At 39.2% G+C, this 21,129-nt stretch overlaps 1 protein-coding gene across 1 annotated transcript in view; it reads right to left on the bottom strand.

Moving 5' to 3' along the window:
• The window catches only part of DNAH12 (dynein axonemal heavy chain 12), a 4,520,724-nt gene that overhangs the window by 4,001,112 nt on the left and 498,483 nt on the right, over positions 1–21,129 (bottom strand). Inside the window, exon 5 of the mRNA XM_044078497.1 lies at positions 19,234–19,429. Coding sequence (XP_043934432.1) covers positions 19,234–19,429 — 196 coding nt within the window. The remainder of the gene's footprint in view (positions 1–19,233; positions 19,430–21,129) is intronic.

Genomic DNA, 21,129 nt, shown 5'->3' on the forward strand with positions numbered 1-21,129 from the left:
AAAGTTGCAAAGGTGCATCCAGGCTTGTCTCCTGCTGGCTAAGCCTGAACCTGCTGCCAGTGTGTCACCCTCCATTGCACTGGATAGAAGCTGTATGGGCAAATTTACTACAGATTGTAAGGTAGCCAGCTGATGGGCCAGAAACATCCGAGTCTCTTTAGTAGTGATCCTTGACAATGTGCTGGAAAATTCCTTGAGTAAGTCCTTTTGCAGCCTTGTAAAATGAGCCAGATAGTTCAGCGAACGCATAGCGAAAGTCGCTGAAGTGTAGACTCACTTCCCCAGTATGTCAGTCGACCTGGAATCTCTTTTGGGAGGATGGACAGTTGACCTCTACTCAGTGCGTTCCTTCTTAGTGGCCACCACCACCACCACCATAGCATCAACCAGTACACCCTTAACCCCAATGCTGCCTTTCTACCGGGGGTGACAATTTTGTCAGGTCTTTTTGGAATAGGTTAGACTGTATCCGGCTCCTTCCATACCTTCCGACGATTCAAATCTACCAATTCATTGGGAGGTGGGGTCTTCCAGGAGGAAGATGGACCAGCACCAAAGGCTTCCAGATATATTGACTGCTTGGAAGAAGGGTTGTGGGCAGACCAACCACCATTTTGTTTCAGGTGCTTGAGGATGTCTACAAAGGAGATGTCTTTGGGTGGTGTTTGGGGGATCCTTCTACTTCGTCAACGTCAGTGGTACGAGACTCTTCAGGTGAGTCCAGGTGTTTCCTCTTACCCCATCGCTTCTGAGGGACTTCTTCGGCAGGATGGTCCGGAGAACTATCTGAAGAGCTAGGAATCCCTCAGTGGGTTAACTGGAAGCCCTGGGCTTGCTGTCCCTGTGGTGTTGAGTGGTGAGGATCACATGGCAGACTCAGCTAGATGGATAGGGGTGGATCCAAGGGAGGAGAAACAGTCAGACCTGAAGGTACAGTGAAGACCTTCTATACAATCTTGAAAGCAGATCTCCCCTGGGGAGGAGGAGAAAAGCAATGGAGCACAGAACAAGGGTCTCTGGTCTACCATTTCTCTAACTCCTACAGGTTGGCACCCGCAGAGGAAGCTGGAACTGAATTGATCAGTACCAAAGCTCTGAGAGAGAAGGAAGGGTCTGAAAACATATGAGTTGATCCAACCCTCCTGGATTCAACATGGAAGTCTGGGCTCCAGGAGCCTTCCGCATCCGAAAATGTTGGAAGAGATGAACTCAAGGTTATTGTCGGATCCAAAGAGACCAACTTCTTCAGATCTGACCGAGACAGGCCGGGGGTGCTCGGATCCGAAAACTCCAAAACCAAAGGATCAGTCAGAGGAACAGTTGAAATTCGGTGAAGTCCCAGATCCGCTGGGGTAGGGACTAACAGTGTACCTTTCTGAATCTGCTCTGTGACCAGCTCTCTCACCATCCTCACCACATATGCTTCAGTAAGGCTTCAGGAGGAACACAAGACAGTAAGGCTTTGGGAAAAACATGAGGATACAACAGATGCAGACCTAGAATGTCTCTCCAGGAAAGGGGAAGGTAGATGCTTTGGAGCCAGGTCAAAGGATGGAGAGTAGGATGTCTGAGGCAGGCATATCAGATCCAAAGGTTTTGAATCTGATGTAGACTTCTTCTTCGGCTCCGTACTAAGAGTTTTTTTTGGATCTGAAACCTTCAAGGTGACAGGTAAGGTCAGATCCGATCTTGGGACCTTCTTCTTTGGCACTGAGTAAAACTCAGCTGATGTTGGCCTCTTGGAATGGTCCCTATGTTTCGAGGTCGAAGGCTGATCACTGGATAATGCCTGCGAAAAAGATGATGGTAAAAGACCTTTCAATATCAACTTGTTTTTTCTTTCTGTGAGGGCATGAGGATTAAAAGCCCCACATATCACACATTCCTTATTCAAATGGTCAGGACCTAAGGAACAGAGGCACAGAGAGAGCCCATCCGAAAAGGGCATTTTGTGTCCACACTTGCTAAACTTCTTAAATCCCTTCTCTGACATAATGTCTAAAAAAAGACAGAGACAGAGAGGGGGACAGAGACACACATGGAGAACAGACGAAAAAGCCTTTACAGTAAATACCAAGGTCAGGGGAGAAGATAAGATTTTTTTTTTTTTTTTTGGTAAGGAAAAAATGGAAGGCTCACAAGGTAGAAATGGAAACAAGGAAGAAATAACAAGCTCTAAAAAGTAAGGAGGAATAAATTCCACTTATCTCCAGAAAAAACACACAAACTCAAGAGCTCTGCAGTAACCACATCTGAATGCAAAAGCAACAAACAAGATCTGAACTGACAGGTCAGCAATGCATTGTGGGTAGGGGAGAGCTCGGGAGCTTCAAGGTTTCCATGAGCTGTAGTAATGGCAGAGTCAGATCTGACAATGGATTCGAGACCCATGAAATTGACATCAGATCAAGAATTATTTAGAGGTACTGACAAAAGGGTGTTTGTGGGGTCGTGGTACAGTGAGGAGTGGGATATTTGCCCTTTCCTCACTGTAGTGCAATCTCGGAGTTGGAAAATATAGTTAGTGGGGGGGTGCAGCCCCCCCCCCCCCCACAATACAAAGTTCGAATACCGGCGTTTTCGCTCATGTGAGCATTCGCTTAAGATAACTTTTGGTTATCTAATATAGACCTTTGCAAAATAGGGGGAATCTCACAGAACAAGAAGAGGAGCAACTGCAGAATGCTAAACAGAAAATAAGGGATTACCTCAATAATATGCATGAGCTTAAAAAGATTGCTGTTAATCAACTGTTTTTTATTAACTCTAGAGCACAAAAACTTTTAGCACAATGACTCAGGCAACAGAAAGTAGAAAGGGCTGTCGACAAGCTTAGGGAGCCCACAACAAGGAAGATAACGAGAGATGCTGTAGAAGTATTAGAAATATTCCAGAAATTCTACGAAAGTCTGTATAAAGCAGAGAAATATGAAAATCAAGAAAAGGTACAAATGGAAATGTTTAAGGAAGAATTAAATATGCCATGGTTAGAGGTAGATGAGGCTCAATTACTAACAATTAGGATGGAAGGAGATGAGATAAAAATGGTGATGTATAACCAATCTGCAGGAAAGTCTCCAGGAGTAAATGGTATTCCTGTGGTAATTTGGAAGCTAGGAGGAAAAAAAACTGATAAAGATATGGAAGGTCTTGTTTAACAGTATTTCAAGAGGAGAAGAAATACCAACATCATGGAAGAAAGCAGTCATATCCGTAATACCTAAAGAGGGTAAAGATCCATCAGATCCAGCTTCATACAGGCCCATTTCAGTACTAATGACTGTAAAGTGTTTATGGCAAAAGTGATGTCAAAACTGATAGATATGGATCAGTGTAGTTTTCTGGAGGGGAGGAAAACATTTGACATCATTAACAGAACACTACTGACCTAGAGGGAAGGAGAATGTAAGAAAATGCCAGTGTTGTTCATGGGTCTTGATGCAGAGAAAGCATTTGACAGACTAAGCTGGGACTTTATGACCAGAGCAATGGAAGCATTTGCATTCCCTGATAAAATTATAAGGTTGATTACAAGGATGTATGAGGGATTGGAGATGAAAATTAAAGCGGGTGGGTTCCTCTCTGATAATTTCTGCTTGAGCAGAGGAATCAGGCAGGGGTGCCCTTTTCCACTTTGTTAATTTCATTACATTTAATCTAAGACTAGATAGAGGTGGTAGGAAGGGAGGCGGAGTTGCTATTCTATTTAAAAACACACAATCTCCAACCTCTGCAAACTCCTCTATCCAAATTTCTGAATGCTGAAACATTAGGCTCAGTTTTATTTCTAAACAACAAAAAGAGAATCAATATTCTATGTAGTTATATCCCTCCAGGAAACAATTCTCCCATAATCGAGGAAATCTTACAATGGACTAGAGATAACCTGCCTTAGGAAACTATCCTATTAGGTGACCTAAATTTAGACCGGCTAGCCTGCAACTCAAAACAACCCCTCTAACCATATTAACTTATTTGGGTTCTCACAACTCATCCAAGAACCCACTAGAGTGGACAGAAAATCCCCAAAACAATCAATTCTTGATTGGACTTTAGTAAACTTCCCTAAACAAAATTATCAAGTGGGCTTAGTGATCATCTCCCCACATTCCTCCTTCAGAAACGTGTAAACATACCCAAACCCTTAGTTTATAAGCAAATTAGGGATGAACACAATCTACACCCACAAATTCTTAACAATATGTTAAAACAATGTAATTGTCATCCATTACAAACTCTACAATTAGACCAGGCAGTTGATTTCTTCAACAGTACTTTTACCAATATCCTTAATACAGTCACTCCCATTAGAAAAATTAGAGCTAAAGCAAACTAGGCCCCATGGCTAAGGAGAAGCACAAGAGCCTTACTAAAGACCAGAGATAAAGCCTGGAAGATCTGGAAAAACAATAACACTAGTCTAGCCAAACAAAACTACCAACAACTTAGGAATCATGCCAAAAAACAAACAAAACTTGATAAACAGAACTACTTCCTAGGTATTCAAGACAAACACTCCAAAAATCCCCAAAAGTTTTGGCAAGCTATCAATTCCCTACTAAAACCCAGCAAAACTACCACTCCAGCTCCCAACACCACCACTAATAATGATGACACAGCTTCTCAATTTAATCACTTCATAGAATCTATTCTGTCATTATCTGCCCGACTATCCATGAATAACTCTATATCTACCCCAATCACAAGTCCCAATAATATATCTTTCTTTACTCTCTCACATGTTCCAACCTCTATAATTAAAAAAACTACTCTTAAAACTGAAACCTACCACTCTTGCAGCCGATGATATATCCGCTAACTTCCTAAAAATAGCAGCTGAATCCTTAGCTTACCCTGTCTCAATTCTTATCAACTGCTTCCTACAGGAAGCAAATAATAGAAAATGGTGAAGTTTACATCACATGGGATCACCCAATACGAACAGTCCAAAAGATAGATGCTAGAAAACCAGATATAGTGGTCCAAGAAAAGAAGACAAAAGTAGCATTGATCATTGAAACCACTACACCTAGTGACTACAGTTTCTTGCGTACAGGGAGACACAAAGTCATAAAATACCTTGATCTGGAGGCAGAAACGAGAGCCATGTGGAAGAAAGATACCCAGGCAGTTCCAGTAGGAGCAACTGGTCTTATAAAAAAGAATTTACAATTGTATTTAGATATGTTACCAAATCATGTAACACTGTACGAATTGCAGAAGGAGTCATTACTGGGCACATTGCAGGTGCTGCGAAGAGCACTTTTGGCTAACATCAAAGAGTGAAACAATACTAATTTCATGAACTTTAATCGTACTTTGACTTAGGAATGGGGTCCATTCCCGTCATGGTATTAGAAACCCAAAAGACTTGGAGAAATTAAAAAGTGAGAAACCTACATACCTCATCTATGGAAAGTCTCATATATTATCCCTCTTCACAAAGGCGGCAACTCCTATGACCTAACAAACTGCCGCCCATTGCTATCTTACCTCCCCTATCTAAGCTACTTGAGAAATGTATTCACATTCAAGTTATGCACTTCCTGAATTTACATAATCTCCTCTCCATCACACAGCATGGCTTCAGCCCAAATCATAGCACAACTACTGCACTTCTCTCTTTTACTAATCAGGTTAACCAACTTAGAAACAACAACAATTTTGTATCAGCTATATTCTTAGATCTCTCCAAAGCATTTGATAATACCATACTATTAGGCACTCTATCCTCCCTGTCCTTTGCCCCCTCTACTATTACCTGGTTCAAAAACTATCTATCTGGCCTGAAACAATCTGTCCAATGGCAAGGTATGCTTTCGCCTCTACTGCCAACTACCATAGGAGTACCACAAGGCTCAGTATTGAGGCCATTATTATTCTCTATTTTCACCAACAAACTACACACCTCCACCCACCATGCCTCACTTATACAGTACACAGATGATTCTGCACTAATCTGCCCAGCCCCATCCCTAACCACTTTATAGCAATTTACCTAGGAATCCTTCAACTCCATGGAAAGATGGATTACTGATATCCAACTTATCCTAAATCCCAATAAGACCAAATTACACCTTTTTACCCCCAACAAATCTAAAACCTCTCCTATTTGCTTCACTACCACCTCCAGTAATGGCACTGTAATTTCTCCCTTTCCCCATACTAAACTCCTTGGTGTAGAAATAGACAAAAATCTTCACTTTGATGTCCATATTTCTCAAACCATCAAAAAAGTTCATAAAAAAATGGGAACTCTATACAGACACAATTAAAGCACGGGTCACCCCAGCCCAAACCCACCTATTGTCTACCCTAATGTATGCAGCACCAATCCTAACCCAGGTCAGGCAATTGGACCTAGACAAACTTGAATCATGTTGCAATAAAACTGTGAAATTTGCCAATAGCTCCACTTTTAGAAGCCATCACTGCCTAGCCCTAAAGGAACTACAGTGGCTAGAACATCCTCAAATACTTAGTTACCACCAACTAGTTCTTGCTTACAACATTCTAAGGCATCCTCACAAAACTCCAGCACTAAACCAACTATTGACCCAATACTCAGCAAACTGTCCTCTCCATTCTACCAACAAAACTCTCCTATGTATCTCAAATGCTAACAACACTGCTGGCAAAGCTCTTTTCTCTTATACCATAGCTAGAAAGTGGGATAACCTCCCCATAATGTATCTTCTGCATCATCTATAACACAGTTCAAAAACTCACTTAAGTCACATCTAACTCACTTAAGTCACATCTTATAGATTCCTAGCTCTGTCCATGCATTACATAAATACCTTCCTTCTCTCTTTCACTCTTTCTTGTTATTGTCTTCATGCTACAGTGTTGGAAACTCCTCAGTTGACTGCTATCTGAGGCACATTTTTCTGCAATTTAATCTTGCTAAAAACAAATCCATTGTAGATATGTATTATTTCTTGTGTGTTTTTGCTTGTATTATGACTTTTTGCAATTATTGTTTAATTAATATGGAGTTTTCAATTATTGTTTAATTAATATGGAGCTTTTCTCCCCAGGCCTCCGCTGTAAATAGACCTTGTTCCAGTCTGACTTTCCCGGTCAACAAATGCAAAATAAAATAAATAAACATTTAGAACCACTGGCAAAGAAAATGAGGGACTCAGAAATTCAAGATATAATTGGTATGGTGGTCAATTAAACCTATCTCTATTGGCAGACGATATTATTTTATACTTGATAAAACCAACAAAGGACATTACAGTGTTGTGGAACATTTTGAAACAGTTTCATATCTTTTCAGAATACAAAATTAATGAAGCTAAAGTAAAGACAATAGTGGTAAATTATATACTCACACTTGAATTGATCCAGCAATATCCACATTTATGGAAACATAATAAAATTACATATTTAGGAGTATGGATTAGAAACTATGCTGGCGTGGTAGGTAAGGATATGTGAGAAGAGACTAAACAAAACACAATGCAAACACTGAGAAACTGGAAGATCTGTTATATGGATATGGATAGTAAGATACAAGCAGTTAAAATGTTTTTAGCCCCTTTAGTCTTATACACAGGTCAGACATATTTTTATCAACCAGAAGATAAGTTGTGGATAGCAATTACTAAAGAGCTGAAGAGTTTTATATAGAGAAGAAGAAGGCAAGAGTCAAGTGGGATGAGCTTATTCTTCCAATACAACAGGGCAGATTGGGATTACCCAAGTTGAAGGGGTATTTCAGAGCAACATGGTTAAGGCTTTTATATGTAGCACAAGCAAAACACTATAATTCAAAGTAGAAAGAGATGATGATGAAACAGGAGGGGAAACTCAAGAAACAGGGAGAGACTGGAATTTTGAATGCAGATCTTTAAAGAGAACAACAATAATCATACAGAATATTTATATTAATAAAGTAGTAGAAGATATTCTAAGAACTAAGCCAATACAGGAATAGAGAAAGGAGATTCTGCCGATAAGGATGACTGCAATTAGGGATACAGACAATAGGCAAGAGGGGGGGTAGGAATTTATTGGAGAAAACTGACAAAGGAATCAAGGTACTGGGGGCAAATGACTAGAGAGGGAAAGATAACAGAATGGGAAGATGCCGAGAACTTATTTGGATTGCAGGCGATTGACTGCCTTCCATATCAAGAATTGATATCAGAGTATAGGCAAAGAGAAAGAAATAGGGAGGATCCTAAACAAAAGACCAGCACTGGTAGAGATTTTAGTACACTCTAGAACAGAAGTTAATGTTAAGAAAGGAATAATTAGTAGAGCATATAAAATATTGCATGATAACTATAAGAATCAATCAGATGAGGTTAGAAAGGATTGGGAAGAGAGATTGGATAAGCAATTCACAAAAAAAACAATGGAGGATATATGTATGTCTTCCAAATATTAAACAAAATCTAGAAGATTTAGGATCTTTGCCTGGAAGTGTTTACATATGTATTTTATATCCCACACAGACTACAAAAAATATTTTCTCAGATAGACAGCACATGTTGGAGATGTGATGGGGAAGAAGGAGGCAACTGGGAACATATTTTCTGAGAGTGTAATGAGTTGGCAGACTATAAAGATTCCCTGTAGACTGCTCTGTCTGAGATTTTGGGTGAGCAAATTGGAGTAACTAGGGAAATTATTTTTAAGCTATGATACAGAATCAGAATTGCCTAGACAGAGTAAGGGCTTGCTGAGTATAATTATGATGGCTGCCAAAAAAGCAATTACTAGAAAATGGAAATCAAAGTCTAAACCAACTGTACTAGAAGTAGTAAAGATAGTAACAGAGATAAAACAACTGGAACGGGGATCTTTAGAAAAGGGTAGGAGCAAATTACATAGGGAAAAAATGGGATCAATGCATGCAGAGGAAGAACTTGGTTTAAAAGAAGGCAGGATTTGAATGCGCTACGTAATGGTTGACTGACAATGACTGGATATATTAAAAGTTATGTATAATGTATGCCGCTACAGTTGTGTCAGCACGGTTTGTAATGTATGTTTGCAACTTAGATTGTGTTGCTATGGTTTAATTTCATTTATATAAATGCAAGATTGCCTATGTCATAAATCATGATAATTTAATAAAGAAGTTTCCTGTTTAAAAAAAGGTGATTCTTCCATTAGAACAAGGCGGACTGGGATTACTCAATTTGAAGGGGTATTTCAGAGCTACACAGTTAAGGTTCTTATACATAGCACAAGCAGAAACCTGTAATTCAAAGTGGAAAGGGATGATGATGAAACAGGGTGGACACTTAAGAAACAAGGAGTGACTGGGATTTTGGATGCAGACCTTTAAAGAGAATAACAATAATCACACATAGGTTCATAGGTTCATTATATTCATAAAGTAGCAGAAAGTATTGTAAGAACTAAGCCAACACGGGAATGGAGAAACGAGATTCTGCCAATAGGGATGATTGCAATTAGGGATACAGACAATAGGCAGGGGGGGCTGGAATTCATTGGAGAAAACTAGCAAAGGAACCAAGGTACTGGAAGCAAATGTCTAGAGCAGGAAAGGTAACAGAATGGGAAGATGCCAAGAATTTATTTGGACTGCATTTTAGAGATTACTTTCCCTATCAAGGATTGATATCAGGGCATAGGCAAAGAGAAAGAAATGGGAGGGGTTCTAAACAAAAGACCAGCACTGGTACAGTTTTTAGTAGAATTTCAAACAGAAGCTGCTGTTAAAAAGGGAATTATTATTAGATCATATAAAATATTGCATAAGTATAAGAATCAATCAGAGGAGATTAAAAAGGATTGAGAAGAGAGATTTGATAAGCAATTCACAAAGAAACAATGGGGGGTTATACGTTTGTCTCCCAAATATGCACTAAAATCTAGAAGAGTTAGGATTTTTGCTTGGAAATGTTTACTTAGATATTTTCAGACCACAAGTAGACTCCCCAAATGTTTTCCCCAGGTAGACAGCAAATGTTAGAGGTGTGATGGAGAACAAAGAGGAAACTGGGAACATACTTTCTGGGAGTGTAATGAGTTGGCAGACAGATTCCCTGCAGACTATGTTGTCAGGAGATTCTGGGTGGGCAAATTGGTGTAACTAGAGAAATGATTTTTCTAAGCTATGATACAGAATTGGAATTGCCTAGACATAGTAATGCCTTGCTGAGTCTAATTATGATCGCTTCCAAAAAAGCAGTTACTAGAAAATGGAAATCAAAGTCTAAACCAACTGTACTAGAAGTAGTGAATATAGTAACAGAGATAAAATAACTGTAACTGGAATATTTAAAAAAAGAGTAGGTGGAAATTACATAGGAAAAAATGGGAATTGTGGGAACAATACAAACGGGAGAAATGAGTTTTAAAAGAAGGCAGGATTTGAATGAGCTAGGCAGCACTTAACTGACAATGACTGTGTAGATTATAAGTGATGTATAATGTTTGAAACTAAAATTATGTCAATATGATATGTGATGTAAAACGCTTGCAACTAAGATTATGTCAATATGGTTTGTTTTCATTGATATACATGTATGACTACCTGTGTCATTAAGTGATAATTTAATAAAGATATTTCTTGTTTAAAAAAATGGTAAGAAGAAATACCTAATTATAGGCAAAAAAATGCCAACAATGCTAAGAAATAAGTTTTACCACAGAGGTAGCAATAACAAACACAAGCTTAAGGCTGAAACACTAAATCCAATGAGAAGTGTGTGTGTGTGTGTGTGTGTGTGTGTGTGTGTGTGTGTGTGTGTGTGTGTGTGTGCATATATACATAGGGGAGAAATAGAATAGAATTATCCCACAGGAAAGAAAGAAATATAGAAAATTATTGAAAATTATAGAGGAGTATTGAAAAAAACTTGCATTTATCTAATTTAACATGCTCCAGCTAACAGTGACCACATATTATCGCTGAAGTGGCAAACAAGATCTGAAGTATCTCAGGAGCAGGGTGTTGAGTACGGGGAAGATCCAGAGCTTTGGAGCTTTAAGTCTATCCAGTGGCCAAAAATGGATCCAAGACTGATCAGTTGACGAATGAATGAAAAAGGCATCAGATCCATTGTTAAAGTTTGTGGATGTTGTTTGTTACAGTTTAAAACATCAGAAAACAAAGGTAATAAAGAATAATTGCACCACTTCATTCTTGTTAAAAATTGTCAATAGCACAAAACTATACTTTTACAAGTCAACAGAAATTATTAAATCCCATTTAAACTTCAGACCTTTTACACTTAGATCAGTCCTAAAGGTGCAAGTTAACATTATTAGGCATACACAGTTTGTGGTAAACTCGCTCCTAAAACCTTACAGGACACTAGAATTAGGGGATGATATAACCCCCTTTATCTAAAATCACATTCTACGGCCACTACACTGAATACAATATTACTATTATTTAACTTGAATTTATATTAGCCATTAATTACTACTTGATATTCACTTACTAAAAGCTATCCAAACAGTGCAGACATATTTACAGAGGCAATGCGTCCCCTACCACAAAAGTACTCCAGAAGCAATGGAAAGGTTGTGGAAACCATGTTAAGTTTTCTTTAGGAAAAATGAACAAGTTTCCTTTTCCATTTACTTCCTATCATGGATGATAACAATAAGTGAAAAGATTCCGTGTACACAATTTGTACAAATTAATAGTAATACTGGGTTACTTTGGTTTCATTATCTACTTGGCCAAGACTTGGAGAAGTAGGGCTGCTGACTGGGGAGGAATGATTCTGAACACATTTAGATGAAGTCTTGAGCATCTGGCTTCCGTCTAGAGGAAAACTGGCACTGCATTATCTTGTGTCCAGATATCATTCAATAACAAGTATGAACTGAGCTGGATAAGCACTTGAGTATTCATAAACTGACAGAGGTACCTAAACATAGGAAGACCTGAGATATGTAATCACTGGCTTCACTGTTGCTTTAACAGCAAAAATCCAATTTTCTCAGTGTCATGTGCACTGTGAATACTGCTATCACATACTGAACACCTGACAGGCTGTGTTAGACATAAAGGTAGGGCCCTGAATTGAAAATGGTTGCCTCCTAACTGGAAGCAGAAAAAATGCACGGACTGCCTTAGCAATCTCAATGTGGAGATGGCCATCCTAGAGATCTGTTGAGCATATTCAATCATTTACTTTTAGGCAGAAAAAAATCACTTTACTGTGACCATTCTAAAGGGGGTCTTTTTTATGTGAAGATTTATGTAGAAGATGGTACTGAAGACCCACCATCAAGCACTCATAGAGTTAATCAGTTGCACAAGATCCAGTGCTGAGATAAGAGCATAGGTTGTCACTGGATGCTCAAGCTCCAAGTGAAGTACAGGAAGTCAGTTTTCTTAGAAAGAGAGAACTATCCTAAAGGACTTATAACAGAAAAAAATACCACAAGACAAGGGGCTGCAAGATGTAGAAAATTCACCCAAAAAAGGAACATGTGGTGCAGAAGATCTGTCTTTATGCTGATGGTAGCAAATGAGATCTGACGAGATTTAGTACACAGGGAGATTGTTGGAAGGAAAAAACTTAAAGGAGTTTGAGGCTTGGAGCACTAGCAGAGGCCAGATCAGATCTAAAAAGTGTCTCAGTACCCATCAGTCAGATTAGATGTACCAGACAAACAGGATTTAGCATTTCATGAATCATAAAGTGCAGTTGTGTAAGCTGACCTTTCCATATAAGGAGATGTTCGAATGATCACTGCTGCAGTAGTCTTAGCTATCTAGGTTATATCCTGCCAAGGATATAACAGCTTCCAAAACAGGCACGTATCACACACCAAAAATGTCATGCAGCTCAAGCTAAGCTGACTAAAAGTGAAGTTTGGGGTCAGAAACTTTTCCTATCAGCAGAGACAGGGAGGCTGAGCCCTGAAAGGGAACGTTAGGAATAACAAAAAAAAAATAAATATCCACACTCTGGCATAAAAAACACAGCAAAAAATAAGGGGATGGAAGGAGGATGCAGCTAAGCAGCAGTGATCATTCGAGCATTTACTGTTATGGTAAGTTCAACTTACACAACTGTAATATGTTCATCATATTGATCACTGCTGCGGTGGCCTTAGCTATATGGGTATTACCACAGCTAACTACATGTCGGAGGTGGAAGGAGAAGAATCCTGGAGCTCCTCGAGAATGGTGCCAGCAAAGGTTGATTAGACCTAGAGAGGGAATCAAGCATATAATGATTTGTAAAAGTATGTAAGGAAGACCAAGTAGCAGCTTCTAGACTACTGCTAGTACCGAACCCATTCAAAAAAGTCATAAGTGAAGCCAAGGTCCTGGAAGAGTGGGCCTTCACCCTGCCAGGAATAGTTTTGTTATGTTAAGTATAACAAAAAGTAATAGCTTAAACAACCATTTGGAAATAGCCTGTTTTGACAAAGGTTGTCCCGTCTTTTTACCTTCACAAGAAATGAACAACTGATCCAAAGATCTGAAAGACTTAGTTCTGTCAAGATAATATCCAATGTATGGAGTATCCTTTCTCCCTCATTTTTAGGCTCAGGAAAGAAAACAGGGTGGTGGACAGTTTGACTTAAAGTAAACTCAGATACCACATTAGGCATAAAAGAAGGATTAGTTCTCAAAGAAACTCTGTCATTAAGGAAAATGAGATAAGGTTGACTCACCGTAAGAGCTTGCAACTCAGATGCCCTTCTTGCAGAGGTCAGAGCAATCAGTAAAACTCTTTTCCATGTTAAGAACCTCAAGACAGACACAGTAATCAAACAGAGCAAGTGTTAGCTTCTCTAACACAAAGTTAAGATCCCAAGGAGGGGGCACCGGTTTTCTTGGAGGGGTCTTTTATGCAAAACTCCTTTCAAGAACATTTTTACATGAAACTTCATTGAAAGAGGAGAATCCATGGACAGACATGCTGAAATGGCCAATAAATGAACCTTGCCATAAGAATAGGAAAGGCCATAGGACAGTAACCCACACACATATTGTAAAACCAGAGAACAACTACCTTGAATGGGTGCTGGTTATGTTGCTAGCACCAATTAAAAAAAACTTTTCCACTTGCTAATATATGATTTTCTAGTTTTAGGCTTTTTTGCCTCCATCAGTACCTGCTGGACATCATCAGTAAACAGGTGCCTTAAAGGAATTAAGACTCTATCATCCATGTGGTCAGCTGGACATGACTGATGATGGGGTGCATCAATCGCCCCTTTTATTGTATGAGTAGATCCAGTCTTGCAGATAGCGTTCGGTAATTGCCCCTGGCTATTTCCAAAAGAAAAGAGAACCAAGGTTGCAGGGGTGAGAAGGGAGTCACCACAATTCCTGTCCAGGGAAAAGAAAAGAAAATGCATCTGTCTTCCAAGTCGTCTTGCATGGAGTCCTGAAACAGATTTTGTCAGTTAATTGTATGGACAGGAGGTAAAGAGGTCTGCTTGAAGAACTCTCCACAGATGGAACAAATCTTGGAAGACCCCCTAGTCTAGTTTCCACTTAACAGAGTTTGCTCTGGTCCTGCTTAACATGTCTACCAAATAGTTTTGTTTTTACTGAATGCTGGATGCCTGCAGAGTGAGACTGTGCTGTGAAGCTATATTCCATGCTAACATGTCTAGTCTGCAAAGGCGGTATAGTTCCCACTTGCTTGTTGGTACACCACATAAATGTAGTATTGTGTATAACCACTTGAAGAGGTCCCTGACAAAAGACAGTTCAGAAAGTTAACTGCCTTGATTAGGTCAAGCATCTCCCTGATATGTATGTGCTTGCATCTGTCCTTGGTGTCCCACAACTCCTGCACTTTTACCCCTCCTGAAACTGCTCCCCAAGCAAAGTCTGACATGCCTGTGGTAACTGGCTGCTTTGGAGCAGTGAGAGAGAAGGGGACTTCTGGATTTAAGGATATCTGTTGTTTCCACCAAAAGATTTATCTTCTGACAAACTCCAGCACTGGAATTTAAAAAGATAAAGGGTGTTGATGCTGGAGACCAAAGAAAATTCAGATATCACTGTATCTTTCTCACATGGAGCCCAGCCAGGGGTACAATGAGAATCAAAGATGCCATGAGACCCAAAATCCTGACGTATTCCCTTGCAATGACAGAGATCTGAGTGGAAAACCTTAGAAATAGATCGATATAAAGAGGTATTTTCCTCTGGAAGAAAAGCTCTTTGAGTTGAGGTATCTAGATGACATCCCAGGAACATAATTCTGTGTGAAGAAGTCAGGAAAGACTTTTGAATGTCCTCATGGAATCCCAGTTTGTGAAGAGATCTCTCACCCAAGACAGAGATTCCTGACACTTTGAAAAAAACTGTAAAGATGAATAAGTTGTCTAAATATAGAAAAATGTGGATACCCTGTAACCTTCAGTGAGCTATAATTGGAGATAGATACTTCATAAACACTCTTAGTGCAGTGGATATTCCAAAAATTAAGGTAAAGAACTGATAATATGTTCCAGACCTACAAAACCTTAACAAATGACTGAAGTCTGGATGAAAGCGGTGTGATGATAAGCATCTTTTAGGTCTAATGTTGTTGCCAGGAAACTTAAAAGATGAAGGAAAAGGTAACAACTTGTGAAGTGACATAATTCTGAATTTGGGCACCATCACAAACAGCTTTAGGAAAGAAAGATCCAGAAATGGTCTCCAAGTATTTTCTTTCTTTGCCACTAGCAACATCCTTGACTAAAAACCCTTCCCTGCTAGTTCTATCACTTTTTGGAACAACATGCAGTGAAGAACAGGTGGAAACAAAAGAGTCTGCTCTGGAGGATGAGGAATGACAGCATGGAAAGGAGAAAGCTCCTCCCACTGCCATCTGTAACCCTGATGAATGAGTTTAGAACCCATTTGTTTGAAACAATATGTTGCCAAATAGAAAAATGGAAATTCAGACTTTCTAGAAGAAAAAAGGGTGCCAAGGTTGTAGGTGGTCAAAAGGTCTCGTGAACAGTCATTCAGACTTCTTGGGCTGTCTTTGATTTTGGGAGATTTACGACTTCTTTTTGAAACCCCCTAGCCATTTCTTCTTAAATGTCTGTTTACCTGCATTTTGGTGAGACTGTTTATTGTCTTATTTTACCAAAACTGGACGAGGAGATAGAAAATCCCTTGGACAATTCAGAAAAGGAGGAATGAAAAATCTTAGAAATTCCCTTGATCAGCTTGCCCCTTTAATTACACTTTTTGATCACCTCTGCAGCTGCAGGACAGGGGCCAAACATTAAATCTCTATCCAAGGGAGAATTTAAAATCTAATTTTAAATTCACCTGGGAAGTTCTAAGAATGCAGCTAAGCAAACCTTCTCAAAACAGTGCTAGTGGCCATAGCCTTGGAAAAAGTATCAACAGAATCATATATACACTGCAAACAATGAGTGGAGACCTGTGCAATGGAAGTTATTTAAAGCAGATTTTTCCTCACAAGAAGAAACTACAGATAAAACATTCCTCATACTTTTACAGCACTTCAGAAAAAAACTGTTTCATATCAGTCTGACAAAAACTCTGAAAAGCAAACTGCAGAAGTATACAATTTTCCCCATACCCATCAATAACTTTCCCATCGTTATCCGAAAGAGTAGGATGGATAATAATTAAGTACTTAGCAGTAGTGCAATCAACTAAAGCTATAGCTGCTGGATCAGGTTTGGAAAAAGTGTATAAAAAGTTTAAACACTGAGGAACTTTATACATCCTATCTGCCTTTTTAAAGGCAGCTGGCTGACTATCAGGAAAATTGCATGCATTAACACTCACATCCTCTACACCAGACAGAGCAGGAAGAACGGCTATAAGTTCTGGAATATCCTTTTGTATTAACTCAATATTTTCTGAGGGACTGAAGGACATTCCGCAGTGGTGCAGCGGTAGCGTTGTTGCCTCACAGCAAGAGGTTTTCCCATTCGATTCTTGGCTGGAGTGCGGGGAGTGCCTTCTGTGTGGAATCTGCATGTCCTCCCTGCGGTTGGGTGGGCATTTGAAAGACATGCATAAATGGGCATGCCTTCATTGAAGGTTGAACATCGAGCTGGCACCTCAGCGTTCGTGAAAATCTACTGCCAATCATTAGCAGACCGGAGTTCCGCTGTGGCGACCTCTAACCGGGAAAAGCCAAAAGACAATAACATTTTTTGAGGGACTGAAAAACTTCAGTGTTCTCCCACTGGAAACACTGTTGCATTCTAGCAATAGTCACACAGAAAGAGAAATCTCCACAGGAAGAATCTGAAACTCAGCTCTCCTCTGAGTCTGAATCAGAAATTTGAGGCAAAAACTCTGTACTTGTCCCTGCAACTTCCTGTTCAGATTCAGAATGTTGAATCTCTTCAGGAAAAGAGGAATCACTTTTTCTTTTACCAGAAACTACTTTACAAGAAGATCAATAACATGAATTAAACCCTAAGCAAGATGCAATAAATTACTACTAACCAAAGAAATTTGAAAAGGAATAGATACATGCTTGGTTTTCTGTTTCTCTTTGACAGGAAAAATGGGACCAACCATGTTACTAATGGCAACAGCTGCTTCCACAGAGAAGAGCACAGCACCACATTCTGACACAATAAGGAAACATTTCCTGTTTCCTCTCCCAAGACCGATAAAAGTGGCTCTGCCTTGCCCGCTGTGGGGATCCCAACAGATCAGAGGATGTGGCTAACCTCTGGTCCATACCGGCTATAGTTGCCACATCAGAGTGATATGAGGTAAAAGATGAGCTCTCTGAAGTATAAATGGCCAAAGCAGAGCCACCTGCAGCTGAGACAAACTGATAGCCTGCTGTGGTGACAAAGGCTGTTTGCTTAACTTTTTCATTTTGTAGCTAGAAGGAGAACTGACTGTGGAGCCACTAGTCTGTTCCATGGTCAAGCTGAAAAGGCCGTCTCTTTCCCAGCAAAGACAAGGAACAATTGCCAGTAAACACTACCAGTTCATAAAAGTTATTTTTTTTCACAGAAACCAATGTAGTATAAAGCACTTTAAAACACTATGCCAGCCCCACAAAAGAAAAATAAACACAATTTATTCACACAAAAAAACGTTTTCAGTTACTTTACACTATTTTTAAATTGAAAGAAAAAAAGTGCTCTGTTTAAAAATACATTAAAGTCTTGAGACAGTCCATTAAGACACAACACTCCTAGGTTTAAAATAATTTCCTGAAGAGGAAAGTAATAAAACATCAACAAGAGTAAGAAAATGGAAGTTTTTCCCCAAAAGGGAACTTATCTGCCCAGCAAAGGAAAGCACAAGCCAGTCATTGAGACGCAAAAGCCTCAGAGGAGAAACTCTTCTGTGGCAGTAAAGCTCTGAAGGACTTTGCACTCACACTTGTCTTTTGGTCAGCTCAGCTCAAGCTGCTTAACAGTTTGGGTGAGTGGAAGGTACCCTGAAGCTTTGGAAGCTGGATGTCTGTTATATCTTTAGCAGGACATAACCCATATAACTAAGGCTACTGCAGCAGTGATCAATATGATGAATATCATATTAAAACGAACAATGGGCCTTAGTATTTTGACAAATCAAAACAAAGCAATACTGTGCACTAATGATATCCACATTCTGTAAATCTGTAACCCCACCTCCACTTCCCATATCTCCTACTTAAACATTACAACGTCAAGGTAGCACAGCAACAGGGAAGGGAGAAAAAATGTTGTTTTGCCCTTTCCCATGAGGTCGTTTGACCTCCAGCAGATAAAAATATAAACAGGGGGTGTGAAGGGGACAGGAGGATTTTGTACTATTACTTTATCAGTTCAGTAAATTGTTAAGTCAGTGTGTACCTTCTGCTATATTGTGGTTTAACAAACAGCCATTTGTTTGCTATATGCAGACTTGACAAGGAACATTGAGAGAATGTCCTCCTTGGCCTCATAATCAAGTCACCTAAGGGTGCTTCCCAGTATTCTATTGTCACTGGCAAGTGCCTTTTCAATCTGTCACTGGTAGTTCATTCCTGCCATTATGACCACAGCCAGGTCCAGTATTTTGCATAGTTCTCCCATATAACATATATACACAGTTTATATGATGCCGTCTGGTTACAATGATCCAAGTGCAGCACCTAAACCTGAAACTGCAGAAATAAGGCATAGTGCTGGGATCAGTACATTCATAATGAAGAGTTCTCAAGAGTACTGAGCATCAGCTTGACAATCTAACATACTGTTTGCAGATACACACTACTCCAAAAAAAAACACATGGGTGCAACACAACAGCTAAAAGTATAACGACAATTATTAGGTATTACCTGATTAGATATAAGTGTAGAAACACAGCCAAAGAAGGAATCCAGTTTGTCTGATCTGATATCTTTCAGCATTTCTTTGCTGGTAAAAAGATTTATAACTTTTGGATACCAGATCTTCATTAACTTTTCTTCTGCTTTTTCACATTCTAAAATCACATTGTTTTTCAGGGATTCACAGTCAACTTGACCTTTAGACCTGTTAAGTATCACAAGGAAAATAAATTGTAATTCTTCTACATTATATACTTATAATTCTAATCTAGCTGAAAAATCAGAAGGATATATGCCACTACTTCAAATAAAAAAGGAAACAGTCACATTTACCATTATTTCTGATCCATCTTTGGATCTCCACCACTCAATATCTGAGTCATAATGCATAGGTGATGTGTAATAAAGAGAAAGTACAGCTATATAAGTAAACTTAGTGTAACAATAGACATTTGAATTACTGCTGCAGTAGCCTTCGCTATATGGGCTCTGTCCTCGATAGACTATAAAAGCCATCCACTTTCCAAAGCTTCAGGGCACCTTCCACGAGCACAAACTATTAGTCAGCTGAAGCTGAGCTGACTAAAAAGTCAGGTTTGTGTACCAAGTCATTTACAGCTTTCTTGCCAACTGCCTGCATTTGATTTTGAATTGGGGTTATTCATTATTCATTTGGTTACCTCTATGTTTTCTTTTTCTTATATTGTATTTTGTTTTAAGTTGTTTGTTCTTTTGGAGTTTTAGGAGGCCTTGGCTAGGATAAGTTAGAAAAGTCAGAAAAAAATTCTTAGCAGATAGTGAATAACACCCAGCTAATTAGTGGGAGGAGCTGAGAAACACCAATCCTAATTTAACTGAAAATATTTAGCGGCATCTTTATTTAGCTGTAGTGCTTATCTGACTTGCTGTTTTCTGCCAGTAAATTGCTAATCTCTGCATTTGATTTTTCTAACCCATCCACCTTACTGATGTTATACTGTTAAACTTGGTGGTTTTCTGTTGCCTATCCCTACTAGTGAGGGTAACCATCACTCTTATGAGCTGAGAATTGCAGGTGAAGGCTTATTGTGCCTGTTATTCTAAGTGTCTGTTCTGGTTTAAGCACTTGTGCTCCAAGCCAGTTATTTTACATTAGGAAGGTTTGTTATTTACACTCTTATGGCAGGAGAGGATCGCCTTTGCCCTTCTGAGCTGGGAATTGTTGGTTGAAGGCTTATTGTATCTGTTATTCTAAAAGTGTCTTACTTCTGGTTTAAGCACTTGGGCTCCAAACCAGTTATTTTACATTAGGAGGTTTGTGGTCTACAGTCTTGTGGCATTACTGTCTAGACAGATTTTTTTTAACTACTAGAGTATCTAGTTTGCTCATAGCTGAGTGTTGCTTATCAATTTCCTTGTCTTATTGACTTGTTCAATATTTAAGTTTTCCTCATTCCTCCCTCATAGATCATTAGCCATGGATATGCACTTCCTGACACTCTCTCTGGCTAGTCTGGATGACATGGGCATTCTGAGGCACTGTAGCAATTGCCTCATATATACTGATAACCAATTTATTTTTAATAAAACAGATATAATATGTGAGAAGTGTAAATACACTTTAACTCTGGAGGCAAAACTTTCTCATACAACCAAAACTAATTCTATAGAGGTTGTCAGTGACACTTGCACCATTTCTGCTGCACAGGGTAAACACCCTACACATAAACCTACTTATGATGAGGTAATTCTTTCTAAAACACTAAGACCTCCTGCACAGCACAATCAAAGAAAGGGTAGTCAGCCATCATGTAAACACTCTGTTAAAACACCACCCTCAGCCACACATTGTTACACTGTATCCAGTGCCTCCACTGCTACGACCTTAAGGCAAGCCAGAAAAGAGTCAAATTTCCTGGTCATTGG

Source organism: Protopterus annectens, chromosome 7.part1 (genome assembly GCF_019279795.1).
Source record: "Protopterus annectens isolate FY-2018-M chromosome 7.part1, PAN1.0, whole genome shotgun sequence".
NCBI classification, from domain to species: domain Eukaryota; kingdom Metazoa; phylum Chordata; order Ceratodontiformes; family Protopteridae; genus Protopterus; species Protopterus annectens.